The 24,176-nt window shown below is 42.9% G+C and overlaps 1 protein-coding gene across 2 annotated transcripts in view; it reads right to left on the bottom strand.

Annotated features, from left to right (window-relative positions):
* The window catches only part of PEPD (peptidase D), a 151,168-nt gene extending 127,617 nt beyond the window's left edge, over positions 1 to 23,551 (bottom strand). Inside the window, exons 1-4 of one of the 2 annotated variants that reach the window (XM_038147845.1) lie at positions 23,456 to 23,477; positions 17,865 to 18,048; positions 16,520 to 16,647; positions 620 to 683 (exon numbers count right to left, since the gene is read on the bottom strand). In XM_038147845.1, coding sequence (XP_038003773.1) covers positions 620 to 683; positions 16,520 to 16,647; positions 17,865 to 18,048; positions 23,456 to 23,472 — 393 coding nt within the window. In that variant the 5' untranslated portion in view covers positions 23,473 to 23,477. Of the gene's footprint in view, positions 1 to 619; positions 684 to 16,519; positions 16,648 to 17,864; positions 18,049 to 23,455 lie in introns of both variants that reach the window. The other variant, XM_038147846.1, reaches the window with a different exon arrangement.
* Between the last annotated feature and the right edge of the window lie 625 nt (positions 23,552 to 24,176).

Raw genomic sequence — 24,176 nt, 5'->3', positions numbered from 1 at the left:
CTTCCCACCACAGAAACGACTGCTGGCCAGGTGCACAAGTGTATAAACATCTGCTCAGAAATCAAATCAGAAACCTAACTAAGCAAGGCCCACTTGCACTGAGAAATGTGAATATATTTGCTTAATCAAGTAATAGGATGATTCTGTAGAAAATGAGAGTGAGGCAGGCAGCCTTTCCCAACAGCTTTTTGGAGGCATAAAAAGAATGTAGACTCCCAAGTCCAAGACAGACATGGAACCTTCTCGACAGCAAATCTCCACAAATCTCCAAGGCATTCCAAAAACTGTATTTAGCACATGTTTTAGTTGGATAAAGTCAAACACTGACAGGTCTCATCACGCACAGGACATGTTTATGACAGGTCTTATCATGCACAGGACATGTTTATGAGACTGCCTTTGGATCAAGAACTATGTTCAGATCAAAAAAAGCAGCCTTAAAAAAATTTACAAGTGCTTTGCAAGATAAAAGGGCATTTTCTAGTAACAGGGAAGGGAGAGAAGATCCCATCAAGTCAAGAGACATTCAGTAAGAAGGAGACTAAAATTAAGCAAAGTCATTGCCACTCATTGATTTTATATTCACAGAGCAAAATATTCTCAGACACAGACAACTCACCTCGGTCACATAGTGGGCTTCATCCACAGCATATTTGTTCTTGAAAAATTCAGGGGGATGAATCCTTTGGAAAACAATAAAAAGAAATATTTGGGTTTAGCTTTGCTCTTACATTTAATAAGGCCACAGAGAAAGAAATAATATTCTCTACTATTACAGCAAATAGAATCAGATATGAGGAATGTTTTACTGATCTTATTTTTATTTCTCAAAACAGGAGATTACACAGGAGAAAGCTGCCACAGCTACAAAAATCAGTGTGTTTGAATCCAGTCCATGCTGATAGCATGGTCTCCTCAGAACAAAAGTTTTTTTTCCCATTCTACGCAAGACCTTTTTGTTAGGGACTTTTGACATGCCATTTATACATAACTTTCCAAATCACCAAACTTTGGAAGGATCTGGAAAAGACAGAAGACCAGCCTGCCCTGTGTTACATTCAAAGAGTGAATAAAACATTCATTTTTTACCCTGGTAACTATCTAGCAGACTGAGGGCTACTAAGACATGGGCCCTGCTGCCTCTGTTCCTCAGGACACCAGAGATCCACTCCTCTAAACCAACAGAATGGGCAACTTTACAGGTCCGTGTTCAAAACTAAATCTCTTCTACTCTTTTCTCCTGATATCCAGCCAGAGACATTTTTCTAAAGGCAAGAAGGATCTGCTTGCAGTCAGTCCCTCCAAGGCTCTCCTGCTGCCTTCTGTAGCAGTGGCTGTACTGTTGCTCATTCCTTCACTGTATGGTAGCAGCCAGTTATTCAGGAGACTTCAGTCTCTGATTAAAATCTCCATGTCCCCTACCTTGAAATAAATACAACCCCTATAATCCTGAAAATGTGATCTCAAGATAATAAAACCACCCAGTTGACACCGTTCCACAAAAAAAAAAAAAACAAAAAACCAAAAAAAAACCAAAAAAAAAAAAACAAACCCCACACATTTCTTTACTTCCAGAGTAAAGAAAATGGGAGGAAAAAACCCATGGCTGGTGCTGGAGCTTGGATGATCCTGTGCATTTTGCTTCCTGAGCGACAGTGGGCAAGAGGTGTGGGCAGGACCAAAGCTTCAGCCACGTAAACATTACACACCAAGAGCACAAAACCATCTGGGGAAAGAATAAATGAGGCTGGAGGCCAAAGAGCATTTCTAACCCCTGCAGTGAGGACCATCAGAAGTGGTGGGGCAAACAGCACCTTGAGGAGCTGCTCCACACCACGGGCATGTGCCAGAGCTGCTGGCACTACCAGGAGGCTGGAGCACTGCCTTATGTCCATTCTTTTATCTTGTGTGCTTCTTTATGATTTACATTTCTTCAGGCTCCAAACAGTACTGGGCTGTGACATGAACAACACGAAACTGTTTATGGTGATCTCAAGCAGAAAATCACAGATTTAAAAAAATTTATTATCTGTGAAAGTACTACTCAAAAGTCACACAAAACTATCTCATTTTATGTTCCCTTTTGCAATACTCCTTGTGTAGACTCTTCCTATCAGTGACAGAGATTTCAAAGCAATTATCATTTATCTTTTCTCCCTGGCTTATCTCACATAAAATTAAAAAAACCCCACTATATCCTCTTATCTTTACATACCCTCTCTATTATAGCAGCCTTACCTCCAACTTTTGCATACTCTGCTTCTCCTACAGGCATCTCCTTATTCTTCCTTCATTCCTCACACACTGAAGTATTTTAATAATCCAGAAACACATTTAGCACCTTTTGGTTTTGTTCTCCTTTACAGTTTTAACCAATTCATCTGGTATTAGAAGAATCCCAACTGTAAAACCAGCCAATGTATGTATGGCCAGTGGTAATTTATTGCTCTTTAGAGCAATACATCCAAAGCACCTTTAAATAATAAGCTGCCTTGTTTAAATCAAAGAACTGTATAATGTGAAGTAAATATTTCATAGAAGTATACCCACAAGTGTGCTCGATTTTATTGACTTCATTTAATGCAGTTAAAGTAAGAATAGGTCTCATTTTACATCACTCCAATAAGAAAATTCCTCTCTTTTCACAAGCTCTTTCTCAACTTTTTTGTTCTTGTTGTTGCTAGTTGCCTCCTATAATTGTGCAGCCTACAGCACACAGCTACTAATCCAATTCTTCGCTTATGGTTAATATTAATCCGTTCCAGCTTTAATCCCTGCAACATCCCTTTTCATCTGCACTAGGACTCTTTTGAGGAACAAAAGTGGCTCATCGTTCTTTCAAGGCTGAGGAATTTTTCTCTAAGAGAAGGAGAACGGCAGCTTCCCACAAGCCTCCATCCACTCCCTCAGTTGTTAAACTAGGTCATCTTTGAGATACTTTTGCCTTCATCACACCTAATGACGAGCTGCCACGATTCCCAGATGTGTACCTCCCTACTCATCTTCCTCTTGCTAGCTCACTCAAAAGTCAGCAAGACTCTTAGCACGAGGTTGAGAGCCAGATTCTCAGCTCCTCTCTGAAGCACTCACAGCTCTGCCTCACTTTTTTTATACAGTCATTTAGCACCTCCAACTAGATGGAAAAATAAATTCATATACACTTCCCACAAACTACCATCCCACTACCATCCCACAGGAGCCAAGATGCTCCGGTGATGAAGCTGCCTCTCCCACTGGGAAGATTCTAAGACCAACTCTGTTGCAGAACCTTAGAGGTGCAAGGAAAAAGTGAACATGAAGTCTGTATTAGAGCCAAAAATTTCTGTGCTGTCACATATAGAAAAGCAGTATAGAAAGCAACCAGAAGTCAGGGAGAAGGAGAAGCCAGAGAAGCAAAGCAGGCCAAGGGAGACAATTCTGGCCCTCTGCCCCACTCAGGTGAGACGCTATCTGCAGAGCTGCCTCCAGCGCTGGGGCCCTGGGGAGGATGTGGAGCTGCTGGACAGAGTCCAAAAGAAGGCACCAGGATGAGCAGAGGGATGGAGCAGCTCTGCTGGAAGGAAAGGCTGGGAGAGCCAGGATTGCTCAGTCTGGAAAAGAGAAGCTTCAGGATGACCTTACTGTGACCTTCCAGTACCTGAAGGAGCTGACAGGAAAGGTGGAGAGAAACTATTTACAAGGAATTGACAGGACAAGGAGAAATGGTTTCAACTGCCAGAGGGCAGGGTTAGATGGGATACTGGGAAGAAATTCCTCCCTGTGAAAGTGGGGAGGCCCTGGCCCAGGATGCCCAGAGAAGCTGTGGCTGCCCCTGGATCCCTGGAAGAGTCCCAGGCCCAGCTGGATGGGGCTCTGAGCAACCTGGGATAGTGGAAGGTGTCCCTGCCCATGGTGGGAGGTTGGAATTCAATGACCTTTAAGGTCCCATCCAACCCAGGCCATTCTATGATTCTGTCATCCTCAATAGTACCTTTCCATATTCTCTCTACTCTCTTCCATTTATTTCCATTTTTTCCCAGTTTAGTGGGGCTCAATGAAGGATAATTATGCACAACATGGTAGTTAGTGTAAAAAGCACTAGTGCAGAGTTCCTGAGCAGATACAGGCTCTGTACCCATTTTTATCCAATTTGAATGCAAAGCAGGCTAAAGCTAGCCCTGATCACCATTGCCACAGGGTATCTTCCATGAAATGCTCCCTTGGCATAATGAAAATCAAAAGTTTCATTCAGTTACCATCATTTCAAGTACATCTGATACTTCCCAGGGATGATGAGTACTTCCCTCTACAAATGACTCTCAAGAAGCTAGAGTAAGTTAACTGGTTACAAGTTTTAGGTTTGGTTTTGTCATTTGTAACACTGCTATGGGCTGCCAGTTTTAGAATTCTGATTAATCACTGCAGAGACTATGTGCAAAAAACCCCACAGCAAGCCATAAATTAATTAGAAGGATTACCCAAGTGGAAGATATGATCCCAGATATTATGGAATCATGCCTATTTACCTACAAAAAAATAAACCCCAACCCTTTTGTAAACAGATGTGAACAGAAGCAATGACCTAATTTTTACAGGGTTCAGGAAGGGGCTTGGGGTGTGCAAAATTGTCTAGATTCCCTGACAACAGACTTGGCAACAACTTGGCAAAACCCACAGAGAATAATGTATTATCAGCCCTAAAAAGGCTCAATTTCCTTTCCCTACAGTTTTATGACTCCAGCCAAACAAATACCAGTGTTAATTGGAATTGTCAATAGTTAATTTCCAGAAAAACAGGAGTTATCATGTTCTCTCACAGTGGAAATAAGCAACTCCAAACTCCTTGAACAAGCTCGTGTACACGTGGCCAAGCATCTAGGCAAAAATCTGGCATCTTAGAGTTCATGGCCATCAGAAAGAAAATGTAAGGGTCCTGCACTGATACTAATTTACATTAATATGGTCCTAGTTTTTCTCATTTTCAGCCACAAAAACCCATTAAAGAAGAGACTTCTCTAGTTCATCACTTATAATTCATCCCAATTTCCAGTGAAAAACTTTGAGTTATTTTGACTTAAACATTAAGCTGTTTACCTTCTACTGATGCTTCCCATGAAATTCCTCTCTCTGCCATGTTTTTCTGCCCCATCTAGATCACCTACTTGGTTTCTTACTCTCAAGGTGATTGGGAAATGCTGAAGATGGCCTAAAGATGTGAAGCTATATTTTAAGAAGATTTGAATTCTTATACACTGCCTCATTTTAACAACTATGCTTTTACACTAAATATTGGAGATTCATCCCTCAATGATAACAACTGACAACTTTATTTCAAGCAAAATGCTACTCAAGCAATGGGAAAAAAGAGGTGGGGGAGCAGCAGCAAAACTTTCACTGTAAAAATCCAGTGTGAAACATTAAGTCAGAGAGTAAATTAATACCTTACAACAACTGTACTTCATTTCTCTAACACACATTTATCAAACACAAAAACCACCAGCAAAAGTGTAAGGAAGCATAATATTAAAAATGAGTAATCACAGATCCCACTCAGTTATTCATCTTGGTGAAAAAAAAAAAACCCAGTTCAGAATAAACTTTTCCATTTGGTTTAACTAAATTCACACAGTACATGATGGCATGTTTAAAAACCAAGATGCTTCATCAAATCACAACCAAATCACATCACTTCAGATTTTGCCAGACCACATCATTAGGACTGGCTCCACTTTGATTTGATCCTCAAATTGGAATTGGAAACTGACTCCTCTGTTTATCCATCAGATACAGTTCTGTATATCTATAAATACACCAAAAATTTATTTTAAAGCTTTTACATCTTTGGACAAAATTCAAATCACAATTTATTTGCAGCAGTTTATCAACCACGTTGCGTTTCCACTTTAAACCAAATAAAAACCTGGTCTCATTGTCTAAAAACATTTTAAACCTCTTGTTCATTACATTGCACAAGAATTCATAACACAAATCTTAAGAGATCTGTACAAATTTGACATTACAGTAAGAATTCCATTAAGCAACATTTCTTTGTATGCTAAAGGACTCTGGAGCAATACCCTTGTAATATCAACATGATAAAAAGTGTTCTAGTTTTCAGAATTGTATTCAGAAGAGAGGTAAAATGAGACGGATCTAAATCACAAATGCCAAAGAAAAACTGTGAACAGAATTAATAACAGCTGATAGCTATTCCTGAAAGAAATATATCTAAGCCACTTGCTAATATATTTGCAGCCTAATTGCTGATATACATTTTTACGTATATGCTTTCATTTGCATCTAAACATTCATCCAAACTTCAATATATTTAACATTTATTCCTAAAGGTTGCTTGGTATTTCCATGTTTCAATGCTTCTAGGACAGATTTTCAGTTATTAGTTTTTAGAGTGGATCAGCTCTAAAATGAAATTCAGCTTTTCCTGAAGCAGCCCAATTTAGCTTTTCTTCAACATTTTACTTGGAGTTCCTAGTTCAAAATTAGTTTTCTTACTGCATATTCTAGAATGTAGAATATCCCTGGAGGAAAACAATATTCCAAATGGTATGTTCACTGTGAATATTAAACAAATTCTACACCTTTCACGTTAAGGCTTGAATTGTTTCAGAGAATTCCTTAGGTCCTCACATCTGGCCTTGTTTGTGTTTTGCAGCTATTCTGGGAGAGGGGTGCCTTACTCCACTGCTACATATAAAAGAAAGCAATAGGTGCAGCCTACCACAAGCACCAACGAGATGTAACTGCTCTTCTGCAAAATGTAATATTAATTTAATATCAAATGGCACAGACAACAAAGCAGTATTCTGGATGGCTGACCACACATGCTACCACTGAACGTATATTAGGGCAAATAATGGGAATTACCTACAATTTCTAATCACTGTATCTGGCTTTAGCAAGAAAAAACAAAACATAAGAAAACAAAAAAACTCCAACCAACCAGCAAAACTCAACAGCATTAATTTAATGTATTTTTTGAAAAGGAGCTGTGGGAATCTCAAAATAACCAGTCAACAACCATTCTGAGGAACTCCTACTATGTCAGGGAAGAAGACAGCAAGCTCTGACAGAAAGCAGCATGCCATGCTGAAGACTCTCTCCCACAGTTAAGATACAGATCCACAAGTCTTCTTGTCTTTAGGAGCCACAGCTCCTGGTAGATACCAGAAAGTGAGGTTTTCACAAGCAGTAATTAAGAGTAAGGATTAATACAGTTGGAACAATAGCAGAATAGACCAATAACAAAGACTACACAATAACGTTCAGGGTACAGTACTCTCCTCATAGGTTCTACTAGTTTTAGTGCCCAAAATAGACAAAAAAATTGTCCAAGTTTGTATCACAAAATCAGGAGAGGATGACTCTTGATGCAGTGAGACAGAAAGGCTAAAACTAGTGAACTTCACATGAAAGCTTTCTGCTTCTTCCATTCAACCTTGACCTTCATACTCACAGTAACAGATATAAAACACCACTTTATGGCAAAATCATTTGTCTTGAGCAAATTAAATGCCTACATTATCCTGCAGGTAGCACCTGTACGTGGCACTGCAGCACACACACATGGCATGAAATACATTACATTTTTTCTCACTTAAATGAGGGAAAGCACATGCACAAGGAGAAAATTGGACAAGCATAATCTTCAGCAGTTGAAGTTCTACACAGTCAACAACTCATTTCTCAGTCTAGAATGAGCTTAAAGCAGAGTTTAAATTTCAGAGAGACTGCAAACACAGACTAACAACCTTGGCAAAATTTAAAGCAGAAGAATAGAAATACATGAGGATATGTAGAGCTGAAAGAGGAGAAGGGATGCAAAAGCAATGTTTGAATGCTGTCAGAGATTCACCAATAAACTCCCTTCTCATTACAATATCATCAAGTTAACAGATGGTAAGCATTAACCAAACAAGAGGGTGTCAAGAACTGCTAGGAAGAACAACACAGCACACTTTAAAAGACACCAGCAGATGTTCCTGATTTTGTCCAAAAAAGTGCCATCACCTTTATATCCAAAAGGAATTTCACTATCTCAAACGAGAAGATTAAAAGGCATCAAGCTAGATTTAAAACAAAGCAGTAGTAATGGGCTTGCTGGTATCACAGACAGCCTCCAACAATGTTTTGACTACCTTAATGGTACTCCCTTTCCACAGTTCTTGAGATTCCTGCTACACTCTTTGAAAGACAAAACTGCCTGCACACATGTGAACTCAGACTCCTTTTGATACAGTCTGCAGTAAGATGGATTCTGAGAAAATAATGGACTTTAGAAGAAATCAAGATTAAGATGACAACTCAAGCTGATCTGACTGGGAAGCAAACAGGATTGTAAGTGAAGCCCCATCTGTCTGAGGGGCAGAACAGCAGAGTCCACAAGCATGCAGCTGGACACAAGGTGCTGGGTGTGTGAAACTGGACTTCCCAGGGCTACACAGATCATGCAGAATCAGAATAACTAGGAGCAGCCATACAGGCCATTGGACTTAGGAAATCAGAAATCAAGCATTGAGGAGAATCTCACAGTAGGTCCTAGCAAAAGCCAAACACTGACCTCCCTATTTCATCTACTTCAAGAATCCAGTCTCACTGCTCCTGCTCAGCTATTCCCACCACAGGCATTTCTAAAAGATGAACAGTTCTTTAAACTTTCTATAAATTCTACCTCAAGCAGCAGTATCTCAATTAGACATTGACACTATCAAGAGCTACCCATCAAAAACACAGAAAACTTGCAACTGGTAACCTTTGCTTTATTCCTCTCTGCAAATAAAATTCTTCCTTGGAGTCAAGGGCTCTGTACAGAAAGAACTGTGACTAAGGAAATGTTTACACACTAAAATCCCTGAACGATTTCTTGTAGCATTAAATGTCTGATGACATATACTCATTAGAAAGCTCTCTTCACAAAAAGAAGAGCATAAGAATTATAGTGGTTAAGGTATTAAGTGTAATTTCTAGGTCACTATATAGAGTAAGTGTTTCACTCAAACACTGGTCTCATCAATTCATGCTTCTTAACAAAGGAAGTTATATACCAAATGTGCCAATAGCAGATGTTCTGCTTGTACTTTGGAACAACATCAGTACTGGGGGGGAGTGGGACACAAGCAGTGTTCAATATCCCACACATAAAGCACTGTAGCAAGCTCTGGAATGTCAGTAGCTGTCTCACAGCTCCCGTATTAATTGGTAACAGAACAAGACAAAGCAGCACTGATTTTCTCAGCAGCACTAGATGACCTGAACAGCTTTGAAGGAAAGGGATGATAACATTCCCATTAGTTAGTAAGGAAACTAGTAAGGAAAGTAACTAGTAAGGAAAGCCAAACCACAACTAAATTAAATGAACTTGACGCAACAACTCAACGGGCACATAGCAAAGACAGAACCTACCCTTTCACAATGCCGTATCCATGATGTCATATTGCCCCTGGCAGACAAGGAAGCATCTGGTGTCCCCTAGGACTGGGGTTGTCACCAGCTGCTCTGACTGCCAGAGCTCCAGCAAGGGGCACACAGCAGTAAAACACGTCCTGCCTGCTTTACACTCACATTTAACTTTTAAGAAGCATTAATATTAATGATACACTTCCCTAGCATATTTTAGCAGATCAGTTGGGTTTGTTTTTCCTGGTTTTGTTTCTCAAGAGAGACCACACTCCTTCAGAGTCCTTCCTGAGCATACAGACAGGTCACAGGGAATAAAAAAACCTAAGGAAAACAAATAACATCAAGAGCTAAGAATGTGGAATTTCAGAAGTGCAAGAACACAGGAACTACTGTAGGTATTTCACTTGAGGCTTTTTTACTGAAGTGCCTTCCCAAATGCGGGGCAACAAGAAGCAGAGCTCTGCCCTCAGGCCAGGCAGTGGCACAGCAGAAGGCAGGGTGGAGGTGCAGAGCCTTGCTGGAGCACTGCTGGCAAACTCCCACGGACACTTCTTTTGCTGCAGCTCACCTTCCTACCAGCAGCAGCCAAGTCCTTGTCGAAAAAACACATGGCACACCTGATAGAAAAAGAAAAACTTGGCTTCTCTGATATTTCAAAATGTTATCAGGAGTTTATATCACTGAACTCAATACTCCTGGGAGCACAGTACATAAATTATAAAATAAGAAATGTCTGGTGGGGGTTATCAGCATTCCCTGCCACACCACTGAAACGAGACGTGCTATCTCAACCTGTGGTTTGAAGCCACACCCGGATATTAAAAAACTCTGGTGCAGCATCATCCAACAGATTTGCTTAATGCTGGTTTTTTCTCAAAACGCCTGAATCAAAAAGAGGAGAGGAAAAAGAAGTACTTTAATGCTTACAAAACCACCAACTGGAGCACTCACTCAAAGGTGTATGCTGGTGGAGATGGCCAACCAATGGACTGATACAAATTGCTATTATGGTTTCAAGCCTTCTCAACAAGAAATTTAAGCTGCTTAAGAAAGCCATAGGAGAGCAAAGATTTATAAAAATAAGTACTGAAGTAAAAATCATAAAAACAATACACATCTATCCCAGACCAAGCAAGGTTGTGGTCAATGAGAATACTGAGACAATGATTAAACTGAACATTTGAGAAGTCTGAGTTTTTGAGCAGTGCTTTTAGAGAAAACAATCGCCAGTAAAGTGGCAAGAGCAATCCGACATTGATTATTCTGAAAAAGTAATTTTCATCCACATAGAAATCAGGCAGCTGGCACATGGGAATCTCATGAGGTTTAACAAGACCAAGTGCTAGAGCTGCATCTGTATTGGGGCAACCCTCAGGATCAATCCAGGCTGGGAATGAACAAGTCAAGAGCAGCCCCGGGGGAGCCCCGGGGGAGCTGCGGGGCAGAGCTGGCCCTGCCCGGCCCCAGAGCTGCCGGCCCAAAGCCCTGCCCTGGGCTGGGCCCGGCGGGGGCAGCAGGGGAGGGGATTCTGCCCCTCTGCCCCTCAGGGAGAGCCCAGCTGCAGAGCTGCCCCAGCCTGGGCCAGCACAGGAGGCACCTGGAGCTGCTCAGAGAGCCCAGAGGAGGCTCCAGGGGGAGCAGAGGGATGGGAGAACTGGGATTTTTCAGCCTGGAAAAGAGAAGTTTCAGGGTGACCTAACTGCAACCTTCCAGTGCCTGAAGGAGCCAAAAAGAAAGAGGGAGAAAGTCTATTTTTAAGAGCCTGGAGTGACAGGACAAGGGGGAATAGCTTCAAACTAAAATAGAGCAGGTTTAGATAATATATTAGAAATAATTTTTTCCCTGTGAGGGTGCTGAGTTCCTGGCACAGGGTGCCCAGAGAAGCTGTGGCTGCCCCCCAGACCCCTAGAAGTGTCCCAGGCCAGGCTGGATGGGGCTCTGAGCAACCTGGGATTGTGGAAGATGTCCCTGCCCATGGTGGGAGGTTGGAATTCAATGACCTTTAAGGTCCTATCCAACCCAGGCCACTCTATGATTCTATGAAATACAATAATAAATGAATAGGGGACAAGGAATGGAAATCACAGTCCAGGGAGAGAATTGGAATCACAGAAAATAAGCACCTTGGGGGATTGCACAAGCAAGTCTTGTCAATCAAAAGCAACCAGCTTTATCGTGCAGTTTTGAAAGGATCGGATCAAGGGCAAAGCAACAGATGTACTACATGAATAATAGTGCAATATTTGACAAAAAAACTCTCTCAAGACTTCTACACTCCAAAATCAACTCAAATTGGCTCAGACAGAAACACTACAATGTAACCTGAAACCCAATGACTAGTCATAATAAGAAAACGGAAAAGCCTAAAGCAGAAAATAAAAACAAATAAACAGATAAAAAGATGAGCATTCCCAGGGCTGGGAAACCCTCCAACTGCCACACTGAAAAGTGCTGTGTCAATTTAGACTAATGCTCCCAGAAGTTAAAGCAATAAACAGGAATGGACTGCAAGTCTTGATTAGTGGGATACTGCAAAGATTGAAATTAGTTCTGACGCTATTCAGAAACAGAAGCAGAACTGAGTATGTTTGACATCCACAGAGAACATCTCCAGATGGTAACAAACTTTGCAGAGAAGTTGCAATGCCAATTGGTACAAAACAGTAATAAGATGACCTAAAGTGATTAAAACCGGGAAATACTTCAAAATAAGGATTCAGTGTGTACTGGGAAGTGACAAACTGCAGTAAAAGATCAAACTGAGAGACACAGAAAAAGAAAAGCATATTTCATTTTAGAGAAAAAAATTACAATAAAAAATAGTAGGAGATGGCAGATCAGTTCTGAAGGTAAAACCAAAAACCACACAGCTCTGGAGCAGGCTGTGGAGAAGAAGACCTGTGTGCTCCACATTAATAAAACTCCTGTAAAAGATATCCTTCATTCCTGCAAAATGTACATTAAGAAGTGCAATTAAGGTAATCTGGAGTTATTCCCTATACTCTGCACACACACTCCACTCCCTTTCCAAAGAGCTGTTCTCCCCTGTCAGCTTCCCTTCTACAGACCTTGCCCTCTGGTTGCCAGAGCAAGGGTAATTAATGCACCAGTCTCCATCACCACCATACAGTCAAACATACCATGCTGTGCAAAATTTAACACTCACAAATATTCAAAATACAAATGCCACAAAATCTCACCAAGAAGAAGAGATCAAGAAATCAATTTCTTAGCTTCTAATTTTCATAGTCCCAAAAAAGTCTATAAGAAAAGAAAGGTAAAAGCCCACACAGACTGAGAGGCTACTTTCTTGTACTGATCTGATCCTTTCAAAAGTGAGATCCCTTCCTTTCTTATATCTGATCATTTCAAAAGTCAGATCCCTTCCTTTCTTGTATCTGATCCTTTCAAAAGTGAGATCCCTTCCTTTCTTATATCAGATCCTTTCAAAAGTGAAATCCTTTCTTGTATCTGATCCTTTCAAAAGTGTTTAGGGGGGAAAAAGCAAACAAATAAAAACCCCAAACCATATACTTCTGCTATTTTTTCAAAAGGCAGTAAAACTAGTCAGCTTTGCTGATGTCAGTCCAGTGTAATCACCAAAACCAAAGGTTGATTTTGGTTGTAACCTACTCGAAATTTATGACAATGTTTTAAAGAGCTTCCTCATTAGGTCACTCAGAAATAACTAACATTTGCAAAGCATTTCACTGTGCTTTATTACAGCTCCAAGTGCTAATCCAAGGTTCAACTCTGAACACACAGATAGCTTTCAATCAAATTCATGAAAAACCATTACTTACAGTGAGTGAATTTAAAGCTGCAACTTAGTGCAACTAAAGCCAGATTAAAGCTGCAATGCTTACCAGTCATCCAGCAGAGCTTCAGAGAAAACACAGGAAACTGCACCATTAATTAGGCACCACAGCACCATTTTATTTTTCTGAACCATCAATACATTTGTGTTTATACAGTTGGAGCGTGAAAGGGTTAAATGCTTTTTGTCTTCCATTACAAACACTCTATGTGGCAAGGCTATTAAGTCATTCTGGCACGCTCTCCACATAAAGCAGCTGCTGTACAGTATGTTTTACTTTATAAAATATCTTTAATCAGCACACTGACTAGTTCTGTCATTTATAATTAAGGAGGTAAATGGCAGGTGCAGCATTAATTAGCAAAACTGAAGTCTTTGTGAAGGCATGCGGTCATAGCAACTCAATGCTTTCTAGGAACAGAAATGATGGCTAACAGCTTTGTTGCACCAGAAACTTGATTAGGTAAGACTGTGCCAAGAAAGAGGGACATTTACAAAACATTTACACTTCTGAAGCCTTTACTATCCTATATTACCATATTCATTTTTAAAACTCTTCCTTCTAAAGCTAAAAACAGAAAAATATTCAGGAGCAGAAAAGCCACCCACCAAGCTCAGAGTCTGTGTTTTTGCCTTACAAATGACAGAGGGACGGGGCAGAGGTACAGGTCAAGAGACAGGCAAAGTGGTTCTCTTACTTGAAAAGCTTTTTCCAGCCAGCAACTAAGAAATTGGCTGGCCCAACATCTGGAGAAATGCCCATACCCATAATTCAAAAGCAGAGCAGTGTTGCTGTGATCACTTCCATGAACACAGGACCACCAGCCCTACAATTACCCTCATAACAATTCTGCAACTGCCACCTTAAGAAGCTTTGGGTTTTTTTGGAGAAGGTCCACAGTCTGCGAGCTAAACTAAATGTCTCCTTCCTTTTAAAACTGCAGAGGTTATTTTGGCTTGAAGGACTTCTGAAAGGTAGCCTTACAACTATTTTTACACATCTTCAGAGCACACACATTCAGCAAGAAGTCCTACCAGATCCGTAACACCTCCAAAGCAGCAGTCCCCCTCGTAACCAGTACTGCTTCGTGCTGGGCTGCGGCTGACCCCAGCCCAGAGTGGAGCACCCCCCTCCATGCCCATCTGTCCTGCAGAGTGCCCAGGCACCACCCATGGAAACAAGTGCAGTGGTGAGGCTGGGAAAATCACAGTGCTCGTGGTCTCATTTGTAAACGTCCAGTCTGCTGATCTCCAGCAAACACTCGGGTACTGCACTGGCTTTGGCCAAAGGAACACTGCAGTCTGAATGGAGTCAAGGAGCCCCATTTTTGTATTACTTCAGGGCAAAAAGATTAACCCTTCTAAATGGAACATTATCCACGCTATGCTTCAGAAGCAACTGAAATATGTGTTCTTCAGTGAGGCGAAGGCACAACACATCAAATGATACATTTAGCAATACAGCAGAGGTAAAATTGTAGTAAAGAGCCTTTTACATTAATTTTAAGAGAATCTATGCATTTCTGCCCAAATTCACATCTGTCTTAAATAGAAAGCAGAATAAACACCAGGCAAAGCAACTCCACCCTGTGCTATGAAGTAGCAGACCAGCTGCAGACCTCTGCAAGATACCAACCTCTCAGATACCACACAAAGCATTACACTGATTTGTGCCTCGCTGATGTTAAATGACTGCTTCTCCAGTGGGCAGACAGTGCCTTCCACGGACCAGAAGTAAGCACTTCCAAGGCAGACTGCAGTAATAAACTGCAGTGGATGGAAGGCATGCTTACTTGTGTTTTTCCTTCAGTGCTAATTTTGAGTTAAAATTGAATCTTCTGAGAAGAAACACAGTCCCCAGCTGTGAGCAGTACCCACTGCCAACCAACTTATGAAGCAGAACTGCTACTGACTCACTAATGAGTTATTCACCCATTCTTCTTCTGACAAGCAGAAAAAGGACATGACCATGGCTGACAGAAGAGAAAACAAGATTCAAACAGAGGGTTTCAGGAAGGGTAAGGAGAAGAATTTAGAAAACAACAAAGACCATTTGTTATACTCTGCAAGAAGACACAAACAATAACAATAAACCACTTTTAACTAGACTTAATTAATTCTGTAAATGGACAGATAACAAATGCTGCACAAACAAATCAAAAAGGCCCCTAGTTATAAGCATCACAATATTTTGTTTGAGAATGCAAAATGAGATGCTGGAATTTCAATAATATTTTTAAGCTTTTTTAGATTAGGCACAATCAGTGTGGGTGTGGAACAGCTGTTTTGAACTAGAAGAAGAGAACCTAAGGATAGGAAAAAACTTCGTCAATAAATGGGAACAGATTTCAGAAAGTACACATGGGGGGCTTACAGAACCTGCCCTCCCAGACAGGTGGGGCTCACAGCTAAAATATTTCAGATAGTAGCAGGCAGACTTTTATGCCATTACAATTTCAGTCCCCAGACAGGTCTAAGACAGTGAAATTAATATAAACTCTTGAGAAGACAGCAACCATGCCCTGCCATATGGTCTGACACAGTTCAGCACATGGGATCAGTTACAACTGTTCTCCTTCTCCCAAAATTAGCATTAAAATATAAGCGATAGCTTCAATTAGAAGTGAAGCAGCTTGTCAAAAGATTAAATTAGAAGCAATCTAATGTTCTGAGACAATGTAGATGATACAAAAATTTACAAAAATTGGTAGAGGGTATAAATACAATTAAGGCTGCGAAAATAAATGAACACATAAATAAATTAATTCCTCCACTCCTATGGCACTGTGCAGTATTTACTACCAAGGTGGATGAAGAGATGCTTATCGTATACTCATAGAATAGCATTAAAAGCACATTTTCCTGTCTGTGAGTTCATTTTTAAAAAGCCTATCAGAGGCTAAATAACCTTATGCCATTCAGAAAGCTTCATTAGCTAAGGCTGCTACAAACTGGCAAAGCAGCTTGAAAAAGCCTGCTTTATTATTTGACTTGCTTGGGCTCAACACAAGATGCTGACTTTTCTTTATGGTTCATCTTCCTCTCACAGCTACCATGAGATTCATGGGCTCCAGTTCCAAGGGTGTTGTGTTCCAAATGGTGGTGGATCATTTCATATCCCATGATCAATATCAACTGACCATGTTTTGTATCTCTGTTTGTATAGATCACTCTAAGTATACATCATTCCTAGGGTGTGATTTGGTGGAATCTGATTAAATGACACAACACACTGGAGCTCTACAGGCAGTTACATTAAATAAAGTATTTGGATACACCAGAATGCAGTTAAAAGATAGGTCTTACTTTCCCATCCAAACAGCATAGCTTTCAGGGAGTTGTGGAACAAAAAGCATAGATCTTCCAGTATCAACATCTACTGCTCCAAAGCAGCCTGCTTCAGTTACTCCAAAAGTCCAGTGAAAGTAAGATTCCTAGGTTAAAACAAAATATATTCTTAGAAGAAAGACCTCACTTCTAGCAGCTCTAAAAATACACTAGAGTACATATTAATTCCTATTTCCACAAATCTGGAAGAGGTCTCTTGCTTTTGGAGCAGGAGAAGTGGTTTATGTCTAAGCCTTTTCAGATTGGTTAGTTCTAGGTTAGAATAATACAAATCCCTTTGCTGGCAACTGGAAAGGATCAGATGTTAATAAACTACCCTAAAGAGGTTAACTCAGCACAATAAACATACACTACACATTGAAATACATTCTTCCAAAGTAGAATTAGGGAATGTATGATCAGGGAGAAACAATCACCTCACAAGAGACAAGGCAAAAGCAGAGTGCAGCTTCATTGGGTTGCAGAGTGCTGAAGTGAAACCCCAACCTTCCCCAGAGAAGAGGAAGCTGCACTAGGAACAGCCCTTAGCCCAGAGTTATTTTAAGAACAAGCAAGCAAACAACAAAACACCCAACAATACAGGATTTAATTTTGGTAAGGACAGACATATGCTCTAGTACCCTGAAAGGTGCACCTCCTCTAAAACCAGACTAATAACTACATTAGGAGATGTGCTATGCAAATTAGAATTTACTGGGTTTGTTTCTTCATAACATACAACAGCTCAATTAAAATCACAAAACAAAGTGCTGCAGAAACCATGCAGGGTATGGGATATACATAATTTGAGTTCTTTTACACCAACATCCCCAAAACATGTTAACTCCTATTTGTGACAGAAGAACACACAGGTGCTTAAGGAAGAGTCTAATTTAAGAAGACACATGTTGTAAATTCCAAGATATAGGCTGCTGTTTTATAAAACCATGAAATATACTTTTCTATTAATTAATTCAGCTTAGGTCCACTGTAACATGTTTTATTACACAAAGAAGGTTGGTTTTTGGGTCACAGACAAGACTGGAAAAATGAAGAAATATTCCACTGCTTGTCTTCAAGACTAGATTCAAACACTGATGAGCAGTAAGGCCTTGAACAGGTTTGGGCCTTTAAACCAGATAATGAGCCTGCACTGAAAGTGAGAGCAACTCAAAGCTGAAGAAGCAATGTTATAAAGAAGCCATTTATTTAAGTGAAGCAAGACAATGCACATCTGAGAGACAGAGAAAATAAGTTTAAATCATTTAAAAATCCATGCAGCTGAAGAGAGTCTCTTAATCTGAAGTGTTGATTCAGCTCTTACCTGGCGAAACACAATACCAGTATCAGTACAGTATCTCTGGGTTTCTTCTCCACCCTGCAGCAGAACAATTGAGTTCTTCTGGACATCCTTATTCTGTCTCAGGCGTTCACACAGTCGTCTTCTATTCAAGGCAAAGAGCGCCGCAGGCACTTTCAAAGTCTCATTCCCCAGCCAAAAGGAGGGTCTAGAAGAGATTTTTTCAATTGACAATTAATGGCAAAGGCAGTGGTTAGCACAATTTAGATGTACAGTGCTCATTAGTTTAATTCAACTCTACTAACAAGAGGCTCATCACTCCTGGGGAAGAGATGTTGTACACACATTGCTCTCGAGCAACTACCAAGCACTGCTCACACAAGTACCAAAGGAAAAAGGTGGAAACAGCAGACAAGGCTGGCAGCAGCTACAGCCCACAGCACGTCCCTCATCACATCCCTTGGGTAATGCAACACAAAGTGCTACAGCCCGTGTCAGCTGAGGAGAGGCAAAGCAGGAGGGAAGAAAATAAGTTCCGAGGTGCTGAAAACAGAAGTGGAAGTTCACAGTAAGTCTAGCAAACTTCAGCAAGTCCTTCCGGGAAACAGGGAGTGGAGAGAAAAGATGATGGACAGCAGGCACAGGACAACAGCATTTCCCATACACAGGATGTGCAAATCTTTTTTCCATGTGTGTATGTTTATTCTTGAACACACACAAGCAGCTTCAGCCAGGGACTGAACTCAAACATGTGGCCACAGGGGCACGGATTGGGCACCTCCGCTTGTCCCTAAGGCCACACAAATGCGCTGAGACAGCCCAGAAGGCTTCTGAAAGACCGTACTCAACAGAGCTGCAACTGCGAGGACACCGTTTAAAAGCAGAGAGCTCACTGCTACTAAGTAATTTTAGATGTTGCAAGTACCTCAAGAATATGTGGCTGATTCATTCACATTTGTTTCAGCTCCATAAGTGCACCTTTTGGAGATTTACCAGTGGAAAGACTATAGCTTTTCTAGGATACAGAGCAGAGAAAGGCGTTTAACCAGATGATATGAGACAAATCTAAAAGCAGTTTGGTTTGGGGGTGGTTTTTTATGCTTAAATAGCAAAGCTGTGCTTTGGACCTTCAGTATTAGAGATGATCAATACAATTTATCCATAAAATCCTATTATTTAAGTCCAATTTGTCCCCACCTCAGCTTCTCCAAGCCTGACGGGATGGTCACTTTCTATCAGCTATGCTTTACAGCAGATGCCAGAAAGGTGCAGTTACCTTGCTACTATGTTAAGATGACAAGAAATGAACCAACCACCAAAGTACTTAACCTTAGAGGAGCAAAGCTCCACATCTTAATTATTATATAGCTTTCACAGGCAATCTGAAAGGTAACCTTTGATTTATAGCTGCATAACCTCCTAAAAGACTCTATCAACCTCAGAAATGTAAACCCTGTAATTTCCTACTGCAGCCACAGCATAAAAGACCTAATAAAATACTTTATTTTACTTGCTTATAACCACTTGATGTAACAGCATAAGTAATTTTAGAAGGTAAATGACTGCTCTTGCTAATCCAATTTTCAAACTATCTGCTTACAAGTTCAGCTGATGGTGCACAAAACCCAAATGTGTTTATTTTTATTCCTTCCAACACACACCTGACAACCCCTCACCAAGGCAGGTAATCATCACAAGGGCTGCAGCACATTAGCACAGCCTGGAAGCACAGCACAAGCTTTTGTTTTGGGGTACCCACGCCTGCAGGAGGAAGGAAGCATCTTCATACAATCCTAGCAAAAGCTACTGAAAGTTTGAAGTCAGATAGTGAACCTCAAACTAAAAATAGGCAAGGCTTTCCAGGTACAAAGCTGTGGCTCAGTAATTCAGCAATGCACAAGAGGCTGAAAACGCTGTTCTCCAAGCATGATCATCCCTTCCAGTAAGTACATGCAACAGCCTGGAAATCATAAGCTCACCTCACCTCATGGGGCATTTATAAAAGGGAGAAGAGAACATCATCAGATACCCTTATATCACATGCTTCTCTCAGATCTTTGTATCTGCTGATTAAAAAAAAAACCAAAAAACTAACAGGCAGAGGTTGTAGCACAGCCTGTCTCATGTTTTGCTTCAAAGGAAGGAAAAAAGTCACCTTCATTGCAATTTTACTCGCTTCACAAGTTTGGGGATCTTTTTCTGTGATTTAAAAAAAAAAAAAGAAAAAAGAGAGAACTTTGACCTCTCTCCTCCAGGCCTATTCCTACACCCTGGAGTTCATAGGAAGCTGCTACAAAGGCACATTTTCATCTCCCTTAAGTCTAATATTAATGCTTTTATTACACTTTAAACCTTTGACAATCCAAATGACACTTAAGGAGAAATAATGACATCAGGCAGCAATTCATTCCAGTACTTTTAATAAGTCACTAAAGTGTGCCTTTTACTGGGATCTTAATGCTGAAGCTGAACTGCATTCTAGTGCAAAATGACAGTTCTTGTGCACATTTTCTCTACGTGAAAGTGTGCTCTTCCTTGGACATAACAGATCCCACTTTCCCTGCCTGAATATGATGCCACAGCATTAACCCACAGCAGAGCACGGCCTCTGCAGTTGTTTTAGGGTGGCACGGTTTCTTCAGGGGCATGGCCTTGGCCTCTGTTTTAAGGCGGCTGCAGAAATCACAAGAGCTGAGCATGCTGGACCCTGCAGCAAGGGCTGCAGAACCCGAGGGCTGGGCTGAGTGTGGCTGCAGATCCTGCTCTGTTGTCAGGTTCCTGCTGAGCACTCATGTTAATTCACATCTCAGACTGAATGAGCTTGCAGGAAACACACCGACTTTCACAACTGGAATTCTGCAGAGAAAACCAGCTAGGTTTTGGGGAGAATATTCAGCTTAGAGGAGTTTGCTTCCTCCACAGCTCTTGTTCTCTTTTTTTCTCCTGCAAGCACTCAGATACCAAACTGAAGGCACCCCCTGGATGGACTGACAATATGGCAGAACACCCGCAGGTGCTGCTTTGCCTGCAGAGATCCACTCACTTGGCACACATGAGCCATGCACAAGCTTTCCACAGCTAACCCAGAGAGCTCTTTTCAGACACAATACTGACAGGGGCATTTAAGTTTTCTGAAAAGGTGTATGGCTGTACACCCAGCTTTCCATGGCAAATAAAAATTGGGAAACAGAACTCTCATAATACTCAAGATCACAAGAAAAAAATGTCACACACACACACAGCTGTTCAATGATTGGTAGTAACCTGAGTGGGTACACATATGTAACTGCCTCGTGTGTGTATCAACCCTACAAATACACATGCAATTACAGTGTCAGCCGTGTAAAACTATGGCCTTTGCCTTGGAAAAAAACTGCCACAAAATTCTCTCTAGGGAAGAAGCTACAAGCTTTTTATTTTGGTCCACAATCTCTAATCACTCAGTTATATCTCACAAGACACACAAATCACAGAATCATGGAATGGGTTGGGTTAGAACAGACCTCAAAGACCATGTTGTCCCACGTCCCTGTCACGGGCAAGGACATGTGCCACTAGGCCAGGCTGCTCAAGGTTTTGCACAGCCTGGCTTTGAACACTGCCAGTGCTGGGGCATCCACAGCCTCCTTGGGCAACCTGTTCCAGCATCTTACCACTCTTACAGTCAAGAATTTCTTCCTAATATCAGCCTACACTCCCTCTCTTTCCATTTCTATCCATTACTCCTTGCCCTATCACTGCAGCTGCTGATGAACAGTCCTTCTCCAGCTTCCCTGCAGCCCCCTCAGGTACTGGGAGGTGCTGCGAGTCTCCACACAGCCTTCTCCTTTCCAGAACAGCCCCAATTTTCTCAGCTTGTCTTCTTATGAGAGACACTTCAGTCCTCTGATCAACTTTGTGGCCTCCTCTGGACTTGCTTCAGCAGAGTTATCAGAATTGAATTAATACAACACATTGGCTGGTCCTTCAAGGTCGGCTTCTTCTGTTAGCACAAGGACTCCAGCAAGCCCAGCCACAAACTCAACCCCAAACTCTCATGTGAAGTTACACATTTGATAAAGAAGAGTATTTGATACAAGCAGAGGTGGTGCACACCTCTTAGAAGCTATGCAAGCTTCTGCAAATAAACCTCAGCTGCTGTCAAAAGTGGACACTTGCAAGAACAAAACAGGGCAAGAGAAGCTCAGCTCCCTTGTTTTCTCCAGTCTGGTACCAGCATTCAACCACTGCTCAGTGTGGTAAAGGCCTCCCACAGCAGCTGAAAGTTTCCTGCTGGCTGTCACATACAATTTTTATGATCACTTAGGCCCAAGCTCACAGACGAGCTCTTTTATTTTATTATACTGCAAGTGAAATATAACTAGGAACATTAAACTACATCTGTTTCTTTAAAGGATATTTTTCCTTTGCCTGGAGCTCCTGATTTTCAATGCTTATTTCAGAAGTTTTTTTTTATTTTAAAGAGCATACATCCTGGTACCATATGATTCATCTAACATTTTGGATCTGTTGTAAAGCAACCACCAGAACACACTGGTAACTAAAACTCCTATTTTATTTCTAGTTTTCCTACCATTTTTCAGTTAACCTTCTGTACTTCTGGGGTTTTTTGAGCAGAAAATTCATGGACTGCCATTTCTGTTCTACTGAGATCCCACAGAGAGGATCCAGATTCCAATGAAGATGAGAAACCACTGAAACTACTTTTCAGTAAATTACCACTTGTTTGTTGACCAGGCCTTATTTATTTGTTTGTTTTGAGCAAGAGATTCATCAACATCAGCCTGAAGCATAAACAATTTCCAGTGCTGTTTCCACATCCCACATGTGAAGCTCCAGAGGCCCAGCACAAGGAAAGGGGTGATACAACTAAACAGTAACAGCAACTACGGCTGTTCAAGGTATAAAATGGGTATTTTCTTCACGGCCAACTCAGCGCTTCTTGCGAAGCTGGCAGCTCCAAGTCCCGGCGCTGCTCCAGTCCTTCCACCCAGCCCGCCCGGGGCGGCCCCGGGCCGGGCAGGAGCTGCCGGGCAGGGAGCGCCGGACAGCGCTGGGGACAGCGGAGCCGAGGGGACCCGCAGGGCAGCGACCCGGCAAGCCCCGGCTCACGGCCGAGCCCCAGCCCGGCCCGCGTGCGGCAGCTTCGGAAACTTCCCCCTTCGTCTTGATACAGTTACAGTGGCACCTTCTTATAGCACCAAGAAACGGCTGGATTTTGCTTAAAAATGTGGGAAAACCCTTGCGCTGTGCAATCCAAGCCACCTTTAAGCATCACTTCCAAACCTGAGACAACTTCAAGGATAACGCACGGCTGGGGACGAGGCCCTGCGAGCCAGCGTGCCCGTGGGACCCTTCGCAGCTCTTTCACCACCTCACTCAAAACCCGAAATCCTTTCGGAGAACCCCGGGTCTGGAGCTCGCAGCCCGGCGCCAGCCTATGCCCTGCCTTCCCGGCCCCGCCGCCGGCCCGGGACGCCGCCGGCGCACCGCGACCCCGCGAGCCCCCACCGGCCGCGCCGTGCCCCTCTCAGGGAGCGGGGTGCCGGCGGTCCCGGGGGCCGCGTGTGCCGGGCGGTCCGCGGGTCCCGGTGCCGGTCCCGGTGCGCACTCACCCCGCCGCCGCAGCCATGTTCGCTCGCCTGCCCTGCGCGGTCACGTGGCGGCGGCGCCGCAGCGCGGGGCGGGCGGAGCGGCCGCGCTCCCTCAGGGCCGCCCTGCCCTGCCCTCACGGCAGCTCCGCGCTCCCCTCGGGGCCACCCTGCCCTGCCCTCACGGCAGCTCCGTGCTCCCTTCATGGCCCCGCCGCGCTGCCCTCACGGCAGATCCGCGCTCCCTTCATGGCCTCGCCGCGCTGCCCTCACGGCCACCCTGCCCTGCCCTCACGGCAACTCCGCGCTCCCCTCGGGGCCACACTGCCCTGCCCTCACGGCCACGCTGCCCTGCCCTCACGGCAGCTCCGCACTCCCCTCAGGGCCACACTGCCCTGCCCTCACGGCAACTCCGCGCTCCCCTCGGGGCCACACTGCCCTGCCCTCACGGCCACGCTGCCCTGCCCTCACGGCAGCTCCGCACTCCCCTCAGGGCCACACTGCCCTGCCCTCACGGCCACGCTGCCCTGGCCTCACGGCAGCTCCGCACTCCCCTCTCGGCCCCCCCTGCCCTGCCCTCACGACAGCTCCGCGCTCCCTTCATGGCCCCGCCGCGCTGCCCTCACGGCCACCCTGCCCTGCCCTCACGGCAACTCCGCGCTCCCCTCACGGCCTCGCCGCAGGCCCGGCTGGCACCCGGACCCCCCGACCCCGGGGAGTGTCGTCCTGAGGGACTGTGAAAAAT

Source organism: Motacilla alba, chromosome 11, assembly GCF_015832195.1.
Source record: "Motacilla alba alba isolate MOTALB_02 chromosome 11, Motacilla_alba_V1.0_pri, whole genome shotgun sequence".
Taxonomy (NCBI): domain Eukaryota; kingdom Metazoa; phylum Chordata; class Aves; order Passeriformes; family Motacillidae; genus Motacilla; species Motacilla alba.
Note: the sequence above shows the minus strand (reverse complement) of the source record. Positions and strands in the feature narration are given on the sequence as shown.